At 45.7% G+C, this 21,280-nt stretch overlaps 1 protein-coding gene across 1 annotated transcript in view; it reads left to right on the forward strand.

Moving 5' to 3' along the window:
• Positions 1-20,860, forward strand: part of CTNNBL1 (catenin, beta like 1) — a 169,271-nt gene extending 148,411 nt beyond the window's left edge. Inside the window, exons 14-16 of the mRNA XM_008575535.1 lie at positions 8,892-9,029; positions 9,272-9,344; positions 20,657-20,860. Of these exons, the coding sequence (XP_008573757.1) occupies positions 8,892-9,029; positions 9,272-9,344; positions 20,657-20,745 (300 nt within the window). The 3' untranslated portion in view covers positions 20,746-20,860. The remainder of the gene's footprint in view (positions 1-8,891; positions 9,030-9,271; positions 9,345-20,656) is intronic.
• The last annotated feature ends 420 nt before the right edge of the window (positions 20,861-21,280 follow it).

Below are 21,280 nucleotides of genomic sequence, written 5' to 3' on the forward strand. Positions count from 1 at the left end.
CTGCCTCCTACCAGCTGGGTGGTCATAAGCAAGTTACTTAAACTCTCTGCTTCAGTTCCTCACCATTAAAAGGATGAGAATAATAGCACCTATCTTGTAGGGTTGTGAGGAAGATTAAATAAATTAATATATATAAATCACTTAGAGTGGTTCCTGGCACAAGGAAGTGTGCCATAAGTGGTAGCTTAAGTTATTACAAGTATTTTTGCCCCGCATACTTGGCTGTCTCTCCTTCTAAACGAATGCTGAGTCTTCACAAGTAGGGGCTGATCTTACTTTTTCTGTTTCCCCAGTCATGTTACTGTTTTCTGGCCTTATATTATTGTATCTGCTATCACAGAAGGCCTGGTTCTTTCAAGCCTGGTTTATATGTTGCCAAAATGCAAATGAGAAGTCCAGGATTTTTTTAAGGGAGGGTGGATGGAAGTGTTCATTAAATTTAGAAATTAAGACCTATGATGGAGGCATCATGGTATAATGCAGAAGGAACATGAGCCATGGGGTCATACAAGCCCAAGGTTAGATCCCAGCTCTGACACAAACAAACTCTGTTCACTTGGGAAATGCCTTGCCCTGTGTGCATGTGAGTTTTCATGGTAGCTTTATTATAGGGTCCTTTTGAAGATTAATGAGATTGTTTGTAAAAACCTGGCACATGCCTAACATGTAGTCCGCCTCTTCTTTGTGGGCAAAGCCCTAGCCTGAGATCCTTGGATTCTTATCAGAGTTGCCTTCAGTTAGCTATGTGTTCTCAAAAAAATTCCTTTTATTGATTCTCCAGCCTTGGTTACCCTAGCTGAAAAAGACTTGCAGTCTCTAGGATCCTTCTCTAACAGTCTGCCCTATTTTAGAAGATTTCAGAGGAAGGTTTTGTTTTGCTGGTGTTTGTGCCTCTCCCATCTCCGTGTACGTCTCTCTCCCATGGTTTAAGTTTCTCCCCTTGCTTTGGAAGAAAAATAGAAACTGGCATTTTCTGAATGGTGGGGCAGTTCCTGCGCATGACTACAGACAGTAACTGTGTCGTCTGCTGTGGCTTCGCATGTAGGCTCTGAGTCATGTCCGCTCTTATTAAGGCAAAAGGGATTCGTATTGGCTTCATAGCAGCCTCTTTTATGACTGTCTCCTTCTATCAGCGAAGGGCAGCTCGTGGCCTGTCAGGGGCAGATTAGAAATGGCATCCGCGTGCTCATTTGGAGGTTGCGACTCGACTGCTGAGAGATAGAGGCATGTGGAAAGGTGGTGATTTGGTAGTGCTCCTGAAGACAGATTAACGTTTAAGGTGAGGATGTGGTCTGCGAGAGGGGAAAAACACAAACACAACCCTGTAGAAATGGCACCTTGATGCTATACGTACCACCTCCTTGTGTATCTTTGGAGATGGATCTGTTTGTTTTAGCAGCCCCAAAATAGGCTAATGCTGTTGTGAATTGCAATCTGTTCTACTTAATGCACCATTCACTGAATTACCATCTAAGTTTTTATTTCTAGCCCTCTCTTATGGAATGTACAAAAGAAGACCTATCAGAGTTCTTTTTTTTTTTCCTTTTTTTTTTTAAACTCTCAAATTGCATGTGGAATTTGCTGATCTAGCTATAGATTTTTTTTCCTTTTTTTTTAAGTTTTTATTTCTAGCCCTCTCTTATGGAATGTACAAAAGAAGACCTATCAGAGTTCTTTTTTTTTTTCCTTTTTTTTTTAAAACTCTCAAATTGCATGTGGAATTTGCTGATCTAGCTATAGATTTTTTTTCCTTTTTTTTTAAGTTTCTTCAATTTATAGGGAAAAGATAGGCCAAGAAGCTAGGTGACCTTACATTTAATGCTATTGGTTTGCATTAGTCCCCAGATATGGCATAAAGAAAAAAAATCCTATCTCTTTGCTTATATGCTAATACTGGAAAAGACCTATCAAACAAAGATTTTTTTTCCTTCTTTGGGCTGTGAAGGTAAACACAGGTTTGGAGCCAGATTTCTGTGGTTTCTGTCCTATCTCTACCACTTACTCCATCACAAGCTTTGTGACCTTAGGAGAGATTCAGTTTCCCATTTGAAGAGTGGGAAATAATAATAGTTCTTACCTGTTGGTGTTCTTCTGAGGAAAACTGAGAAATCCATCAAAGTGCTTAGCACAGTGCTTGGCATTCAGTAAGGACTCAGGAAATTTTGCTATCGTTACTATTCCATTTTTGCTGCTCATCTCTCTTGCCAGACTGAAAAGACTAAATAGGAAAGGCCTCGGACTAGGGAATCATTTTCACTCAACTCTCCAACTGAAACTCAGTGACAGTCATTCGACATCTGTCTCAATTTTTGCATCTGTGAAATCTGAGTGTGATATTTGCTCTACAGACCCAACACTGGGCATGTACAACAAGTAAGGTTAATGCAGGTGCCCTGCTGAAAGGTAAAACATGCTGTGTGGATGCTGAGTTGTCAATGCTTCACAAAGAAGGCGGTCACCTTCATTCTCCTCAAAGGTGGGAGTTGAATGAGTTAATTTGTGGAAGACTTCTTTTAAATCTTAATGCTCCTGTCTTATTTCAAATACAATCCAACGTGTATGTAGCTTTTCACTCTGAAGTTTTGTAAAGTGAGATACACTTCTACACTTAAGGAGGTTATTGGATTCTTGGAATTGCTCTCTAATCCCTATTAATCATATTCTCATTTGAAGAGTACTTGATTTGCATGCCCAGCCTGTTTTGAAATGGCCTATCTAATGTGACAGCCGTTTTAGGGGCTGTGTCTTTGTCACAGGGAAGTTTAATATATTGACGAGAGAATGAGCTCATTGTCAGTGTTGGCCATCATGTCCTGTTGAGTTGGTGGTACGTGTCTCTAGCTTGAAGCATTTCTGACACTGGTTCTTCTGACTGTCTGGGAGTACCGTCAGCCAACATCTTAAATCCATCCGCATACCCACATACAGGCAGAAATCTATTACATCTGGTTACAAAGGTGCTTCAGGCCTAGATTTGATAACCTGTTTATCAGAGCTGAAGGGAGCCTTCATGAGCACTGGATCAGGGAAGACAAAAGTGAGACAGTCAGTGCAGGCCTTGCTAACTGATTTCAGTGCTCTTTCCCACTGAGCTCCAGCTAAGCCTAGCACCCCTTTTCCGTAGAGTACTCTGCAGCCACCACAGTGCGTTAGAGTTGGTACTCAGGATGAACCCTGTTTACCTTCCTTGCTCTGGTACAGGCTTCTTATTTCTAAGCATAGAAGCTGAGGCCAGGAACATTTCAATGACTTGCCTAAGGACACTAATAAGTTCGTTTTAGAGCTGGGATATGATCACATTTGCTTAGTACTGTCCCACCTTGGCAGAGGAACTTGTTTGTCATAGTTCAGAGAAGTTCCGATACCTAACTTAAAGGCAAGGGGAGGTTGAGCACCTTTGTTAGAATGAGATACTTGGACCTGTTAGTTCAGTATCTATGTACAAAGGAGGTTGGGCTGCAGGTCTTATCCCCCCATGGGCCAGCTGGCTTCACTCTGCTCTTTTTGTAGTCACTTTTAAAACATGTCTCACTGGTCAGTTGGGCATAATTTGGTTCCTTCCTACTACTAGAGAAGAAAGTCCACTTGTACAAGGTTCTTCAAAAAGTTCATGGAAAGATTTGTATTTTAATTCTATTTTTTTCACAAACTTTTTGAAGTATCCTCATGTATTACTAGAGCGTAACCACCAGAGTATTGTAGATCAGACTTCTTCATTTCTTTTGGAAACTTTTACAAGGAAAGGAATAAGATGGGGAGAAGCTTGTGATGAATTTTTTTTAATTCTTAGAACTTTTATCTTACTTCTCCAAAGACTGAATCCTAATGAGTTGTGTTGTACTGACAGCCATTTGAGTTTCAGACACCCTTAAAAGTTCTTTCAGATGTCTAGTTCTACTTCATCCCATACATATATCCAAGGAACCATATTAAGTCCTTATCTCAAGATCAATTTTTTATCTGGTGTCTTGGAAACCCAAAAAAGGAGCCAGAAATTCATTAATCCATTTATAATAAGTTGACCCTGTCCATACACAGAAAGGGATAGAGAATAAAAGTGACATGTCATCTTACTTCTTTCTAAAGTAGACCAAAACTTGAGAAGATATACCTAAAAGAACTTTGCTCAAACTTTCTCACGTCCTTATTTTCCATCAGAATGATACATAATCACCCTGCTTCTTTTATTTCCCTTTAAGCACTCAGTACACATTGTGCTCAGCTTCCCTGAATCCACTCAACAGTAAATATTCCATGCCACAGAGTTGTAACAGGCTAGATAAGGTGCCGTCCTGACAGCAGTCAACTTCACTGCATGCTGGTTTCTGTGGTGCTTCTAAAACTGTCAGGACAGAAACTTCATCTTCAGAAGCCAATGCCTATTTCATCTTTGTGCATGTTCAACACAGCAATGGTGATGCCTTTCTTGGAGATGAGCTATAGTCGTATCTCAGATCTACATTTGAAAATTTCACTTTCAAATCATGTGGTCGTATGTCTAAAAGTAGAATGTCGAGTTAAACACTGTCAGAGTCTTGAAGTTCTGAGGAAAGAGGAAAAAATGGAGTTTGGCATTGCTCTCTTGGGTCTGTTGTTTCTAGATGATAATATAGAGAAACCGGAGGGTACAGTGTGTACCTGCCTAGTTAAAAGAAGATCAGATTGCAGGAGAAAGCGTGAAAAGGGAGAAATCACCAGGGACACTTCTGACCTAATTAGAGAAATTTAATTTGACTAAGCTCCATTCTTGAACCTTTCTATCACTCTTATTTAACATGTTCATTTGTTCTCCAGACAGCTCTGAAATCTGTACCTACACAAACATGGTAGTGTGCAAAGGGCACAGACTTGAGTTTGAATTCCAGTTCTGCCACCCACTAGCCTTGGGGAGGTTGCCCTGCTGGAGCCAGTTTCCTCATTTGAAATGGGGGTAAGAATTCCTGCCACTTGATATTTATGAGAAGTAAAGGATTTAATATATGTGAAGCACTTAGCACTATGCCTGACACATAATAAGCCCTCAGTAACTAGCTGCTCCTCTTCAGTGGGTAGGTGATGGAAGCAGTGGTTATTATTCAGACTGCCTCACACAATGCCTAGTATGTAGTAATCAATCAAAAATAATATGATCTGCTGATAGCTGTGATTTAATAAGCAACAACAACAACAAAATGTTCCCTTAGTCCCTTCTCATGTTTCTGTTAGTGGTACTGATATTCCACTGTTCTCTCCCAAGCTAGCGAGGTTGACTTTTCTATGCCTTTATCCATACTATTATTTCCTCTGCTTGGAATGTCCTTTCCAGCCTGTCAGTCTCCTTCAAAGTCCAGCTCAAATGTTACATTTCCTTTGAACTCTCCTGACTTCCCCAGACAGACTTAGTCTATCTTGCTTCTGGGTTCCCACAGTACTCGGTGCAGTTTGAAATGTCCTTTATAATAGCTGTTACTACATTTAAAAAAAATAATTTGTTCATATTTGTTAACTTCATTAGACTATAAACTCCTTGATTATGTGGACTGTTTAATTTATCTTTGATGGTCTGGCATATCACACCTCGCACAGTTAGGTGTTCAAGAAATCTTAATCGGGTGGGTGAATGAATGAGTTCCACTCCAGGTTCCCATGTTCACAACCTCCAAAAGTTTCTCTCTCCCTGTCCCTTTCTCTTCCCCTTCTCCATCTGATCTACTTTGCATAGGCTGGTGCTGTGGCCTCCTAGCTATGCACTCTACCTGCCTCTCAACATTGTAAGCCAGTGTGTCTATCATGTGCCTGTTTGCATATTCTTGTTCATGACATTTTCCTGCACAGTGCTATCTCACAGTCTGTGGCTGATCATAGCCAACTTCTCTGGCCAGCATTTTAGGCTCGCATCAGCTAACCCTCCAAGGCACTGTCCCTCACCATTTCTTGATGTTTCCCCTTACACCCCATATGCGTGAGTCTTAGCGCACACAGCTCGTTAAACAGCTTTGAACCTCTGTGGGTTTTTTTCAGTCCTATTTGGCAAATGCTTTCCAAGAGCCTACTAAGCAAATAAGCCTACTAAGCCTACTTTTTTTTAGGGTACAAACATGAGTAGAACACAACACTTGCTTTCAAGGAACCTGCACAGACGAGAGGCACACATCTGAATAACTAGTACAAGACAGGCCGTGGGAAGTGCCATACAGAGGCACAAATCCAGGGTGTGGGGGTTTTAAGAACTGAAAAATCTTACCTGCTTGGGGATCTGAGGAAATGTTTTGTGAGGAACATCACATTTTACACTCTCAACATATTATGACAGCAAGTAAGTGATAGGCAGCACCAACATTACAAGCAAAGGTGAGGCAGTCAGCCAGAGCAGGGAGGGCAGGCCTGTTCATGCTGAGGGGCAAGGGAGCACAGCTAGTGGGCAGTATGTTTGGACGGCACAAGGCATTTCCCATAAGGCCTCAGACAACCCAAAGACCATACCTTTTAGGCATTCATTCTGCTGTCTCCACCCATTGTGAGCCTTGAAGCCTCACCCAAATGTCACTTTTTCCAGGACCCCCTAACCTTTCAACCAACCCTGATCAGCCTCTACTACTGTAATTATTCTAACTTGTGGGTGTGCTATATCCCTTTACTTTCTGGTCATTTCCTATGTCTCTGTGGTCTCCCCAGACAGATAGTTCTTGGGTGCCTAAGACCAGGGCTTTCCCTTTCCTCCATTTTCTGCCTTAACTCAATGCTTAGGATGGTGTTTTTGCCACTAGGCCCTCAGGAGGGCCAGGTCTGAACACTCTGCACCATGCTACTCATCAGAGATGAGATAGAGAGGATTCTTGTCCCCAAGGGAGTCCATGCTACTAACTGGTAATTATGTAATTACGAATAACTTAACCTCTGTGTCTTGGTTTCTAATTTGTACAATTGGATTTTATAATCCTTTCCTGCCTTCTTTGAATTTGGTAGTAAGGACCGTATATGTAATAACATTTTAAACTCTACAGCATTATTGAAAGGTAAAATATAAGCACCAAGTGCTTTTTGTATGAGTGAAAGTTAGGAGTAATTTTCCTTCCTGCACCCCAGCTGCTGAACACTTAGGAGTTCTGGAGCCAGAAGTTATAATTATAAGTAAATGGGAAACTGAAGAGGGCCTTCTGGTTTTAACCTCCTTGGACATCAGTCCAGTGCTCTGTGACTACCTTGCAACTGTTCACACTATTAGCAGATTACCAAGGAATTTGCTACTAAATGAAGCTAGGAATTAGTGGTGGTGATCCTCCAGGCGGTACAGGGCCTGGAATCTGCAGCCTGTTTTCCTTACAGACAGAGGCCTTTAGGAGCCGATGAAAAGTAGCCTGGTGTTGCTGCAGGCTGGCCCCCTGGGCAAATAAAGAAGTGCATTATCTGCGTCTAAATGGCCTCCGAAGGATTCTTGTTGGAGATTGATGACCATAATGGTGAGACCTTTGAGTTTGGGAGAGTGGAAAACAAGGTCCCAAGGGCTTCTGTCAGTGACAGAAGCCTGAGTTGTCAGAAGGAACCAGGGCCATAAAACTATCTATAGAATTAAGAAATGGATTGTTGTCATCGGAAGCATGTATTAAGCACTTGCCTTCTTAGGCCGTCTGCTGGTTGTACAGAACGAGTCCCCCACCCACTTCTCACTCCTGAAAGCTCACAGTCCAACACAGAGGTATCTTTTTTCTCTCATGCGCTGCATGGATGTTTACTGAGCTGGGGGTATGAAGACAGACACAACTCAGGCCCCACCTTCACAGAGCCCCCAGTCCACCCTCATGAAATAAAGGCTGTAGGTGGAGGGAGTTGACAGTGACTGAGGTTGGTGAATTTCATGCACAAGGAGAGATCGTGCTATGGAGTAGCTTGTCTAAGGTGCTCTCAGGAATTTTGGAAAGGAGCAGTTGTTAACCTTAAATGATCAGGAAAGGCTTTGTGGCAGAGGTAGCTTAAAAATAGTATGGGGTTGAGAGACACCCAAAATCCCTAGGAGATAAGGCAGTAAGGGCCCTGAACTGGGGAGAAGAGCTATCTTGGCAGAATGTTATTAATCCACAAGATGGGGGCGGGGGGAGTGATGAAAATATTCTAAAATCGATTGCGGTGATGATTGCACAATGCTGAATATACTAAAAGATGTTAAATTGTACACTTTAAATGGGTGAATTGTATGTTATGTGAATTATATCTCAATAAAGCTGTTTTTTTTTTTTTTTAAGAAAAGGGCCCACTAGAAGAGAATCCGCTAGAGAGGAATAGATGTGGGGGCAAGTCTGACAGGTCTGGGGTTACAAACGATTAGGAAGGAGACTGTCACTTATTGGGGCTTTGGCCTAGAGGGGTGTTGGACTTGTGAAATGCAGTGGAAAGGTGGCAGCATTTTGCAGCCAACAAAATGTAAGCCAAAGGCTGTGTGCCTGTGCCGTCAGTTTCACCAGGGTGCCAGGACAGTTATGGAGCAAGGGGACCTTTCTTCCCTATGTTTAACTTGATTTGGAAGGGAAAGTGTATCTTATGAAGAAGTTATTTATGGAGGCCCAAACCAAAGAGTGAAAAATGAGTGGAAGCAGATAAGTAGCTTAGATTCTTGTCCCTTCAGCTTATTGTTTTAGGTTGAATATGTAGATGAAATTATTTTGGTCCTAACTCATCAGATAGGAAAAAATGGGCTTTAAGCTTGACTCCTGGGGCCTCTGTAGTCCATTGAGAATGAAGAACATAAGAATAATACTTTAGAATAATGGGAGAATTAGACAAATCAAGATGAGATACTTTTCTTTTGTTTGTGCTGTAGTTGCTGTTCTTTTGTGTATTGTGGCCAGACTAAAAGCCTATTCTTCCCTTCTCCATCACTGTCCAGCTTTTACTCCCAAATGTTCATTCATTTCTAGGACATGGTTAGGCGTGGAGAGATCATAGACAATGACATCGAGGATGAGTTCTACCTCAGGCGCTTGGATGCAGGGCTGTTTGTCCTCCAGAACATCTGCTATGTCATGGCTGAGATCTGCAATGCAAATGTCCCCCAGGTAGGAGGGGCTTCCCCTGGATGGGCCTCCTTCTTTGCCATCTTCATCTTTCCTTGTCACCTGCTTAGGTAGAGTCTCTCAAGGAAAGAAGTGGATCATGCTCTCCTTGAATTCCTTCACTCTCTGTGGGCCTTTTTTTCAGGAATGGGCATGAGGTGAATACTTTCAAGTTGATGTATTCTGGTGTCTGCCAGGACAAATGATCCTTTTTCTCTCTCCCCATTCTCTCCCTTCCTTACTAGATTCGCCAGAGGGTTCACCAGATCCTAAACATGCGAGGAAGCTCCGTCAAAATTGTTCGGCACATCATCAAGGGTAAGCTGATGCTGCTTGTGGGCTCCGGGGATTAGATGGGGCCTGCTTCCTGAATCAGTATTCCTGTTGTGTGGTGCACAGCATTTTCTGCACGAAAAGCCTAGGCTTGTTGTCAAGTCCAAGTCATCTTTATAAGAATACTGAAGACTAACCTAGTTATTCTCTGTCCCTGACTCTCCAATTCCAGAATCTAAAAAACATATAACAAATAAAAAGCACTAAGCCTTGGAAGTATTTGAAAACAAACAAACAAACAAAAATCCAGTTCCAAACTGCATGTAGTAGAAAGAAATTGCTTTCTTGGGGAATAAAAACAAGGACATGACAAGAAGTAACTGGATTTGTGCAAGACAGAAAGCAGTGAATTGGAGGCAGTATGGTATAGTAAAAAGAGCGTGCCTGCCTTCCAGTCCTAGCTCTGCCTCCTCAGCTGGGTGAGCATGAGCACAGTTGTTGATTTGCCTAGGAAAAATTGTGCAAAGTTTATGGGAGGTGCTATGTCCAGTCTGGTGCCTGGCACACAGGGATGCTCAGTCCTTCTGAGTTTCCCTCCTTCCCTCATGCACACTGTGGAGTCCCCCAAATGCTGTCAGATCTTTGGTTGGACCTGACCCAGCTGGTGTAGTTCTGGAAAGGTCTCCAGTTGGTGAGTAAGCCTCAGTCACAAGGCAGAGCCCCTGCACTGAGCTCTGGGACACAGCCCCACCCTCATGGCAGGTGGAGGCCTATAATGGAGTTCACAGGCTGATAACGCCAGATTCAGAGAGAGTCGAGATGGACTGGGTAACCACAGACAAATCAGTGTCTATCTCTGGCCCCTGTTCTGCCCATTTCTAAGATGAAGAGTTGGGCTATGTTTACTCAAAAGGTTTGCCTGTAAGTTGCTTATCGCTCCCATTACAGGTAGGAGATGAAATATACAGATGAATAACACATATAATAAAGTGAAGAGAGGTTAGGGCTCTGGGGCCAGGCTCCTGGATCTTAGTCCCGGCTGTGCTGTTTACTGTTTTATCTGGAGCAACATACGCAGTTGCTCTGTGACCTCATGAAACAGGCGAGACGATGAGATGAGATGATATATGGGAAATGTCTGACCCTTACTAAGCTCTCAGTGAATGTTAGTTAGTGAGTATTAGGAAATATTTTGGTGATAATTATCATCATCATCATATGAGTGAGTCATGGCTAACGTCCTCTGGGAAGCCCTGTGAGAGAGTGGCATTGAGCTGGTCTGAGAGGCTGGGACAAGGACATTCCAGAAAGAAGGAACAGTGTGATGAAGGCATAGGAGCTGGAAGTCACAATGCATTCGGCACAGCCCTCCCGGCAGGGGGAATGGCCTATCCGTTGTGCCCATTTTGCAGATGGAGAATACAAGGCATTGGGATCTGCTGTTTTCTCCTCAAAGAAAGAGGAGAGTAAAGGGGGCCCGTTGATGGACCTGGCCTGTGTCTTGCCTTCTGAAGTGGCACCCTGGGTGCTCCCTTCTCATCCTCATTGTCAGGTTCTCATGAAAAACTGCTCAGGGTGTCATCCTGCCCCCTCCCTGAGGTGTAGCTGTGGTGATTTGTAACTCCAGCCTTTAAATGGCATTTACTTTTAACGCCCACGTGTTCAATTAGAACTGTTTATTACTCTCAGCTCTACTGTCTTGCATTTAGGCTTTTTCCTGCACCTCCATCCCTGTAATCAAACAATAATCTTACAAGAAAGAAGAAATGTGTTTTAACGGGCGTTGACACGATGTAGGTGGATGTTTTTCTTTTTCAAACCCTACCACATGCACCTAGGTTGTTCAGGATTTCCCGTTGTTGTGAGCCAGCCTCTGTGTCCCTCAGATCCTGCTCTGTGCCCCCCGTGCCTATTGAAGAGCTGGGCACAAGCAGATGCTGAGTAGATGTCCAGGCACGCAAGCCTGGGAGCAAGCAGGCTGACGGCTTCCCAAACACTGTCCCGCTCCTGCCTCTCTCTTCCTCTCCCGCTGCTTCCTTCCCCTGCCTCTGTGCGACCTTCGCCCCCTCCTTCCAGGCCCGAGGCCCACCTTCAGTCCTGTCGCCATCAGGCTTAGTAGCCTGTCCACCAGTAAATCCCACCAATTCTGGCTCCAAACTCAATCTTGAATCCATCCACTTCTCTCCATCTGTTATCTCCCATCGTAACACCCTGTTTATTTCCTTCTGAGCCCTCATCACAATCTGTAATTGTTTTTATTTATGTGTTTGTTTACCCATTTTGTCTGTCTCATACATTGAAATGTAAGCCCCATGACGTAGGGACATCGTCTGCCTTGTTCACCATGTCTCATCAGCACCTAGAGCAATGCCTGGCACATATGAGAACCCAATAAATATTTTAAACATCATTGAATTAAACCCTACTCTTGTATGAATTTAATTTGGCAAACATTTGCTGAGACTAGGGCTAGCTAGGCACAGTGCTAGGTACTGTGCTACGAAGATGTCGCACAGTCCCTACCATCATGGGGCTTACAGCTTTTGGGGGACATGGATGTGAAACTGACTCACCATAATTCGAGCTAAATGAAATGCACTCTCCAGTAACTACTCAGCTGGCATTACTGGGTACCGGGTTCTGTATCCAGTATTAGAGCTACAAGAGGAATAAATGAGACCCCTTTCCTTGAGGCATTCATAGTCTAGTGGGGACAGATACTCAAAACTTATTATAACATGCTAAGTGCTGCTAAGTGAGAGTTGTGAACAGTGTGCTAAGGGGGTGGCAAGGAGCAGTAATGGAGGCATTACCTCCCCATTACCTCATCCCCAGCACTGAAGATGGTGTCCCAGAGGAGGGGCATCTGGGGGAAAGGCACATCTTGGGCAGAGGCAGCAGAGGCCCACTGGCAGAACAGGACTCAGTGGCAGTGGCCTTGGTAAGGACTGCAGCCCCGCCAGCAGAGGCCAGACAGGGATGCAGGAGGTTGGAGCATTGGGTGGGGCAGGCGTGTTGCTGGGTAGCGCTTTCAAGTTCTGCTAGGTACACAGTGAATTTTGGGGTACAGGTGGTGATTGTACCCCTTTGGCCAGCAGACAGTGGACATTCTTATTAAAGCTCAGGAGAGATGCTAGTTTGGAGAATTTGGAGTCATTAGTGTGGAGGTGATATTTAAAGCCATGGAATTAGATGCCATTGCTCAGGTTGAAGATCTCAACATGACACTGACCATTTAAGAAAAGATGGAAGATTATAATAATGGCTCCCTCCCGCCTGCATGTCCCTGCTCTGACTCACACCCACGGTAGGGGAAGCCCATCTTCAGTGTTGATGGGGTCTGGAGCCCGTGCAGTATGGCCTGCCTCTGCAAGCAGTCCCTGAACAGCGGGGACAGTGGGAACCCTCAGGGTCCACCACTTGGTTGTGGGGGGGTGGGCAGTGTGGAGGTTGAAAAGGCTGGGGCTACAGTAGGGGCTGGGGGCTGGGCTCTCCTCAGGCTTACCACTTAAAAACCCATCTGCATCTCTCTCACTTCCCCTACCCCCGCCCCCCATCAAAAAGCCCGAAAAAACAAAGCCTCATAAAGAAAACCAGCTCATTAGTCTGTCCTCTTTGATTTTAATTTTGTTTTTCAGTTTGGGTTGCTTCCTTTTTTTTCCCCCCCCAACATAATTAGATGCAAGCTTTTTTCTTTGATTTTATAGCCTACATATTTCCTAAGTTTTGCTGGCAGGACGACAGCTGATGTATCCCTTGAGGTCTCAGGGAAACGCTGATGAGGCAAGCCCAGCAGGGGACTTTTCCCATTATTTTTCGTCCCCTTTCTCAAGATCTTCCTCCCTCCTTTTTCTATTGGGGGTGCCAGGAGAGCTGGGAATAATTGATGGCTCATTAAAGTCCCTCTTTCTGCAGACCGCTTACTTGGTGCTCCCAAAGTCCAGCCTTCCCTGGAACTGGTGGCAGCTCTGAGCCTGAGGATTGAGACACTAGCATAGTGCAGGGCAGAGCAGACCAGGTCCTCTGCAAAGACAGCAACAGTCTTCCTTTTACCTTTCTGGGGCCTGGCACCATGACTGGCACAGAGAAGGGGTCAGTTACTGCCAATCGGGAGTGCGTGCTTAGGTGGGGCTTCAGGCTTCTTTGTGCTGTTCCAGAAACCCAGGACCACAATAGATAAAATGGTCCTTACTGAGCACTTCCTCTGTCCCAGGCTTTTAATGTACATTATCTTTGGTCCTTACAACAATCTGAGACAGCAGGATAATCTCCATTTTGTAGGTCAGGAAACTGAGACTCACTGAGGTTAAGTGACATTACCCAAGACATTAGTAATATTGGACACTGGATCTGAACTCAGAATTATCCTCAGTGGTACTTCCATCTTGCAGAAAAGAAGTCTCCAACTGTGCTGATTGGCTCAGTTTTTAAGAAAAAAGGAAATGTAGAGCCTCCCCATTTATAGAGTATCCGCTTGGCACCACGGGGTGCTAGGTGGGCTCCTAAGGTGAATGAGGCACTTTGGAGGCCCTTTCCCCAAGGGGCGTATGTCCATTCACAGGTGAAATAACCAACCATAGCACAAAGCAAAATAAAGTCGGTGCTGGGATACAGGAGATACAGTGGGAATGAAGAAGGCACAGTTAATTCTGCTGGAGATTAAAAGGAGCTCAAAGATCCAGGGAGGCTGTGGAAGAAGTGGTTGCTTTTTTATTTGTTTTTTAATTGTGGCAAAATACACATAACATAAAATTTACCATTTTAAACATTGCAACAATCACCATCATCTATCCACAGAACTTTTCATCTTGCAAAATTGAAACACTGGACCCTTTAAGCACTAACTTCCCATTCCCCTCTCCTCTCACTCTTTTGCAACCACCATTCTACTTTGTCTGTATGACTTTGATGACCCTAAGTAAGGAGGTGGCTTCTAGAAGCATGAGAAGGATTTCATAGGCAGACGTGGATGTACGTCATTGAGTGGTCATCTCCTTGGATGTGACATAGGAACTGTAACCTGGGTGTACTTCTTAATATAAATATTTGTGCCAAGGATTGCAGTGGAGTCCCCTGGCCAGTTTCACCAGTTTAGTCCACTGGTAAAAATTGTCAGAAGACCACTTAGATGCCAGGAGCAGCCAAGGCTATTGCACAGTAGTGGGCTGTTTTGCAGAGGAAAGCTTACAGGATTATTGACTCAAAATTCTTTTGCTGGTGGGTAAAAGAATGAGCCAAAAACTTAAAATGCTTTCAGAAATTGGCCCATGGCCCTTTGATTTGCTTGTGTTCTTTATGGCTGAAAATCTCCTCTTAGAAGCTCATAAACATATATTTCCATATTGATTTGGGGCTGTTGGTAACCCAAGTTTGCCTCTGTGATTTTAAAGCTGTGGAAGCTGATAGGATTTATCTTTTGATGACATGTTGGGCGATGTGTGACTTGCCTCTGGTCATGGCTGCTGTGGCCACTGGGGTATTTGGAGGCAAGAAAGGATCCTGGAGAGAGGCCTGTGTGTTAGCCCTATAGCCAGCTGCCTTGACGGGACTCAGAGGCATCATCGGGACACCTCTTGATGTTTTTGGCAAAGATGTAAGATTTGCCTTAGTATTGCTGTCCCCGGAGCCTTACACCTAGTTCACCCATGAGAGCACTCAGGAAAAACTGGTGGCCTTGGATAGTATAGTGTTGCACAAAGGAGGGAGGGAGAGAGCCGCCCTTTGAGAACCATCTGTGGTGAGGTCGTGGTTTGCCATGAGGCCGCCGAGGTTCTGACCTTCGGCAGCTACCTACCTCTCTGAGCATCATCTGTAAGATGGGCAGAACCTGCCTCAGAAGGCTCCAGTGAGAGTTAGATGTATGTGAAGTGTATGTATGCAAAGCGCTTACTTGCTGGCGGGCACCTAATTAGTGCCTGATAAATGTTAGCTGTCTTTATTGTTGGGGTTAGTGTCTAAGCTAACCTAGTCACGAGTAGAAGAACAGAGGGGCATAGACCAGCATAAATTCTGGATCTCTGTGTAACTTTGGGCCAGTTAGTAGACAACATTTTAAGTGCTGGTTTCCTCCTCTGTAAAAAATAAACCTAAAATAAATACTGCCTCCCTCAGGAAGGCTCCAAGGTTGAAATGCAGTCGGGTGCCTGGGACCAAGTACGTACTCAATAAATAGAGGTTCCTTCCTTCCTTCCTCGTCCTAATCCTTTCACCTGGAGTTGGCCGGAGCCTGGACTCAGATGCAGGCAGACAAGCTGTGGACCAGCACCCAGGCCAGACTCCTTGGGGCTTTGAGGGGGGTAGGGGTGGGATGATGGTTGCTTTTCCAACCAGCTAAGATGTTGGCAAAACTGTGGAAACGTAGCCCTGTTATCGTCATGAGCAAAGGGTAAGCTCCTTCTCCTTTAAGTGAGTTTCATTTGAATGACATCCCTGATGAAATTATATCCACAGCCCAGCAAAATGTTCTCCTACTAGATAAGTGTAACCTTTAAACCTTCCAAGTTCATTGTTCATTAAGGAATTTCTGTTAGACCCGAAGGATTTTCCTTTCCAAGTTTCTATTTTGTGTTTATTTGTATGTCTTCAAGGATTTTCAGTGTGAAAATATTGGCATTCCTGTTTTCTCCCCTTCCTCTTCCTCCTCCATTTTTTAAAGGATGAGCATTTAAGGCTTAAGATCTGGGGATCTGAACCAGGCTTGTGAGCTCTGGTCCGGGTCTCTGCCCTGGAATACAGTTCTTCCCCATCCGCCAGCCTCGGTGCCCCTCCCTCTGCCTCTTAACATAAACAGAACAGCTTGTTCTCCATGTCTGAATAGTAAACCTGCTGTCTAAAGTTTGCTTTAATATTTATGCGTTCAGCACTGCTGCCTGTTTTTGAGCTCCATCAAAGCCTTTATTATAAGAGCATTTGAAAATGCTGGGGAAGTAGAGAAGGGAGTTGATGTGTATGCCATCTTTCTCGTTCTCCCACTCAACTTCTCCTCTCCCCTCTCTCCCTCTTCCCCCACCCCCAAGTTCTGCCTTCATCTAGCATCTCTCTTTGTCTTGCATCTCTCTTTTCTTCTCTTACACACACACACACACACACACACACAGCAAAGAGAACTCTTTCCCAAGACCTCTGGGAGGAATCTGTTCAATATTTATAAACTGCTGCAGCAGCTATCATAACCAGAGGTAGCTGGCACTACCAAGATGTGCTCCAAATAAGGAACTCCTCTAGAAACAAAGAATGAGTAAAGGTAAGGTGTGGAGGGAGAGGGGCGAGGTGTACAGTTGGTACTGTCTCCCAGGGGGCAGCGGGAGAGCACTAGTCCAGGCCATCAGACCTGCTTCTGGGCCTGGCTCCATGGCTGGCTCACTATGGGACTCTGGACAGTCTTCTGCTACCTTGGGGTTGCACTAAATTTCTGAGAACCCTGCCAGCTCTGATATTTGGTGACTTGGCATAAGAAAGCATGACCCCAGCCAACCCACCCCACATGTGTCCTGGCTACTGATTTAGGGGCCTCAGTAGCCAGGACACATTCCCTCTAGAGGCTTACCCTTTATGGAGAATTTATAGTCAGATGCCCTGCCTACGTGGGCTGCTTTGGAATGCTCATAGAGCGGGAGTGTTTTCCTAAAAGATGGGGGCAAGCAGGGATGCATATTGCTGAGGTAAGAGAAAGCTATTTTGGGGACCAGCCCTACCCCCAGTGGCTTTTTAGTGCCATTTTTTATTATTCACACATGTTCTGGGGGTTGAGTTTCAGCTCCTCCACCATCCTAGGCTTGGCAAGTTGCTTCGGTTCTCTGATAGCCTCAGTTTCCTCATCCTTAAACAGGGCTGATGTCCTTTACCTTGTAAGATTGCTGCAAAGATTAAATGAGACAACATGCCTGACACGTCATCAGTGCTCACTATGTTAGTTTCCATTCCACTGTGTCCACATTACCCTAATCTGTCCTGCCTGTGTAGGAGTCTGACGTCCCCTTCCCAGGGAACAGGTGATCTGATTTTGCTCCTCACCACAGTCCGAGTAGCAGAGAAGACTCACGCATGGGTGGTGTTCTGCATACACTAGGGGCATGCATTGTTCCAAGGCCTTGGCAGAGGTGATTCAGCGAGGGGGTTGATACCGACTTTGGTTCCCTCTGCCTTGTGCATCCCTAGCAGGAGATTAGGGCCTTCTAGGGAAGCTGCCTTTACTGTTGGAAAATCACTGCCCTAAAGGACCAGACTGTTTCCCCACTTCCCTCCCTCCTGAGTCTGAGAAGATGTTAGGAAAGCGAAATGTTAGTTCAATCCATTAAGACTCAAGCTTGCAGACCATGCCACCGGGGATATTAAATGCTATAATGGTCATTTCTCTCTCTCCTGGGGCAGTACCTATATCATTCACATGTGAGTAAGAGATACCACTTACATGCAGCCCCAGAGCCTTCTCCCACAACTCAGTTCCTACTCCCCATCACCCCAGCCCTCTCTTTAAGGGGCCTTAATAGAAGACATCACAGTCATTTGCTGTTGGAGGTGATGGTTGGGCCTAACAGAAGAGGATGATTTCTGGGGGGAGACACAGCTGGCACATGTCTGAATCCCAAATCCCATTTTCCAACACATGTCCAAAGTAATAAAGAAGGAGGAGGAAAAATAAAGTGGCAGGAGCCAAATTATTTTCTTAATGTGGGGGTGAGAGGTTCACACTTTCTTCTGTCTCCCCAGTCCTTGTCTGATTTGGATTAGCAGATGTTTTATCATGCAAAAGCGTCCTACCAGAGAGTTCTCTCAACTTTCTCAAGCTGGGCCCCAGTAAGAGACCAGCAGGTAGAAATACAAGCAGCCATCCTCGTCAACATCTCTGAGAGCTGTTCACCATGCCATACTGTGGGTTGACTCTCAGCCAGGCTCTGCTGGGATTCAGCTGAGAGGAAGGCCCAAGCTCCTGCCTTCATGACGTTCTCACTCTAGGAAGGGATGGTCTAGAAGCCAGGCCTACGTGTGGTGGAGACGAGTGGCCTGAGGAGAGGAGGGTGAGAGGACCAGGCAAGGTTTCATGGAGATGTCTCTTGAGACAGACCTTGAAGGATGTGTGGGATTTCTCCTATTGACATTGCTGGCCTGAGCAAAGGAGGCTCAGGGAGGAAAGGAACTAATGTCTCGAGCGTCTGTTATTTGCTTGGTATTTACATTCATTTTCAGAGGAGGAGACCACCCAAGGTCACTGAGGATTGCGAGTCAGATGCAGGATTCAAACACAGCCCACAATGTTGTGCCATCTCCTCTCTGTGGGTGCACGCAGGGAACAGTCACAGGGCAGTGAGGAGTTGGGTCACCTATCCTTCCCCGTTCCCTGCCACCATGTTCTTTATACCTGCTCATGGGAGTCATCACACGAAGCTCAGGGCCACCAGCTTATCCTTCCCCATCTACTAAAACTCAGGTGACCACGTTATTTGGGAAGACCAGGACACTTTTGAGAATGAAATGGAGTATTAATAATTATTGTGCTGGGACAACAGGGTAAACTGGAACATATAATTAGCCTCCTTAATTCTGTTTGATTGTGTCCTCTGACAGTCTTCTGTCATCAGCCTCATCCCCTGTGACTGTTTCCTCTGTCTTCATTCTCTGACTTGAAACCTGGCCCTCCCTGAGGTGGCTTCTCTCAAGTGGTGGCTTTCTCCCACACTCTTCCTACCACTGAAGACAGGGGAGGGGTCTTCCATGCTCCTCGTGGGTAACTCTAGACTATTTGCTCTCCCTCCTTTCTCTCTGAAAACACCACCCAGCTGCTTGAACCTCATGTCAGTGGACAGAGCCACCCACAGATCCTCCTTGTGGTTGTGCAGGCACCTGTGCCCTAAGGTCCTTGGAGGAATTCTGGGCTCACTGTCACCTTCTCCATTACTCCTGTCCTACTTCTTGGTGATTTCAGTACCTACATCTCTTTCTCTCACACCCCGTTTCCAGTCTATCAGTGAATCCTGTTGGATCCACCCTCAGAATACATTGAGAGTCTGAAGCTTCTCACCTCCACCGTTACCTACTTGGCCCAAGCCAACCTCACGTCCCATCTCCTTGCTTCTGCCCTTGCCCCCTCCAGGCATCTCCCACACAGCAGCTGGAGTGATCATGCTGCTCCTCTGCTCAGAATCCTCTTCTAGACTCCCATCTCAGACAAAAGGCCAAAGTCCTTTCAGTGTCCCACAGGCCCCATATGATCTGGGTCCTGTCCCCTCCTATGGCTCTGCATTCCAGCCACATTGACCTCCTTGCCAACCCTCCCATGGACCAAGCAAGCTCCCTTCTTGGAGCCCCTGCACCAGCTGTCCTGATACAACTTGCTTCCAGGTGTTTCCACACGCATGTCCCTCTGGCCTTTACACAAATATCCCCTTCTCTTTGAGGCCTACTGATAGCCACCTGCATATTCTGTTTACTCTTGGTTTGTTACCCTCACTAGCAAGTAGGCTCCACACGAGCAGAGATTTTCATCCATTTTGATCAATGCTCTGTTTCCATTGCCTCAGTGGTTCTCAGGCTTGAGCGTGCATCTGCATCATCCTGAGGACTTGGTAAGACTCAGACCTCTGGGCCTCACCCACAGTTTCCTTGTAAGTGGGTCTGGGGTGGGCCCAAGGATTTGCATTTCTAGTAAGTTCCCACATCATGCTCATGCTGCTAATCGGGGTCCACACTCAGAACCACTAGCCCCGAACAATGCCTGCCCAGTAGATGTCTGTTCTAATCCACTAGTGTTGCTATAACAAAATACCTGAGACTGGGTAATTTGTAAAGAACAGAAATGTATTTCTTATAGTTCTGGAGTCTGGGAATTCCAAGGTCAAGGTGCCAGCATTTGGTGTCTGGTGAAGGCCTTTTTGCTACATCTTCACCTAGCAGAAGGCAGAAGGCAGAAGGGCTAATGGGCCTACCTAGTTCTCTCAAGCCCTTTTCTATGGGTCTAATAACATCCATGGGGGTGGAGCCTAATCACCTCCTACAGGCCCCGGCACTTAATGCTGCTGCAGTGAAGGTTAAGTTTCAACATGAATTTTGGAGGGGGCTCAAACATTCAAACCATACCAGCATCCACTCCATATGTGTGGAGTAAATAAATGAGGGCGTGAGAGAGGATGAGGCTAGGAGGGGAATATGGGCATGGACAGATAAGTTGGGCCCTTTCCACAGAGGGCCTCAAAGGCAAGACCAAGGAGTTTGGTCCCAGCTGCCACCATGGGGGCTGTTGGAGGCACTGGAGCAGCGTGCGCCTCAATGGGAGCTGGGGTTCCAGGAGAGGTGTGAAGTGACCCAGCCCCGGTGCACCCCAATCCTCAGATTCACGCCTAATCCTGTCTTTGTCTCCCTAGAGTACGCAGAGAACATCGGGGATGGCCGGAGCCTGGAGTTCCGGGAGAATGAGCAAAAGCGCATCCTGGGCTTGCTGGAGAACTTCTAGAGGCCCGTTGGCCCTGGGCATCAGGGGCCCTCCCTCGGCGTCCCTCCCAGAAACAGTTTGTAGATAGCTCTGTGTGACTTTTGGACTAATTAAAGCTAGTTTTGGTATTCCCGGACTGGTGTTCTTTGTAGCCAAGCTTCACGTGCTATCCTTTACCCTGCTCTCACAGCAGCTGTCTCAGGCACATCTGAGGAGGGTCGGTGGTTGGCCTCACTCTGCCCGTGGGGAAACTGAGGCTCAGAGAGCATAGCAGTGCTAGCATCACCACTGTGGCTTCTCTGCTATTGCTGCTATGAGGCCGCCCGTCTAACTGGGTAGCAGGGACAGCGTGGGCTCTGGTCCCCCATGGGGCTTCCTGACACATAGGAGGCATATGGCCACCTGCTTAGCTCCCCGGAGGCTTGTTACAGAGCGCAGTCCTCGGAGCAGCATTCTGAGCCCTGGACACCCATCAGATTTACCTGGCGCAAGGCAGGGTATGGAGGATCACAGATATACCAGTGTTGGGCCCCACCCCAGGACAATGACAGCAGAA

The sequence above is a fragment of the Galeopterus variegatus genome, unplaced genomic scaffold (genome assembly GCF_000696425.1).
Source record: "Galeopterus variegatus unplaced genomic scaffold, G_variegatus-3.0.2 Scaffold59, whole genome shotgun sequence".
Taxonomy (NCBI): domain Eukaryota; kingdom Metazoa; phylum Chordata; class Mammalia; order Dermoptera; family Cynocephalidae; genus Galeopterus; species Galeopterus variegatus.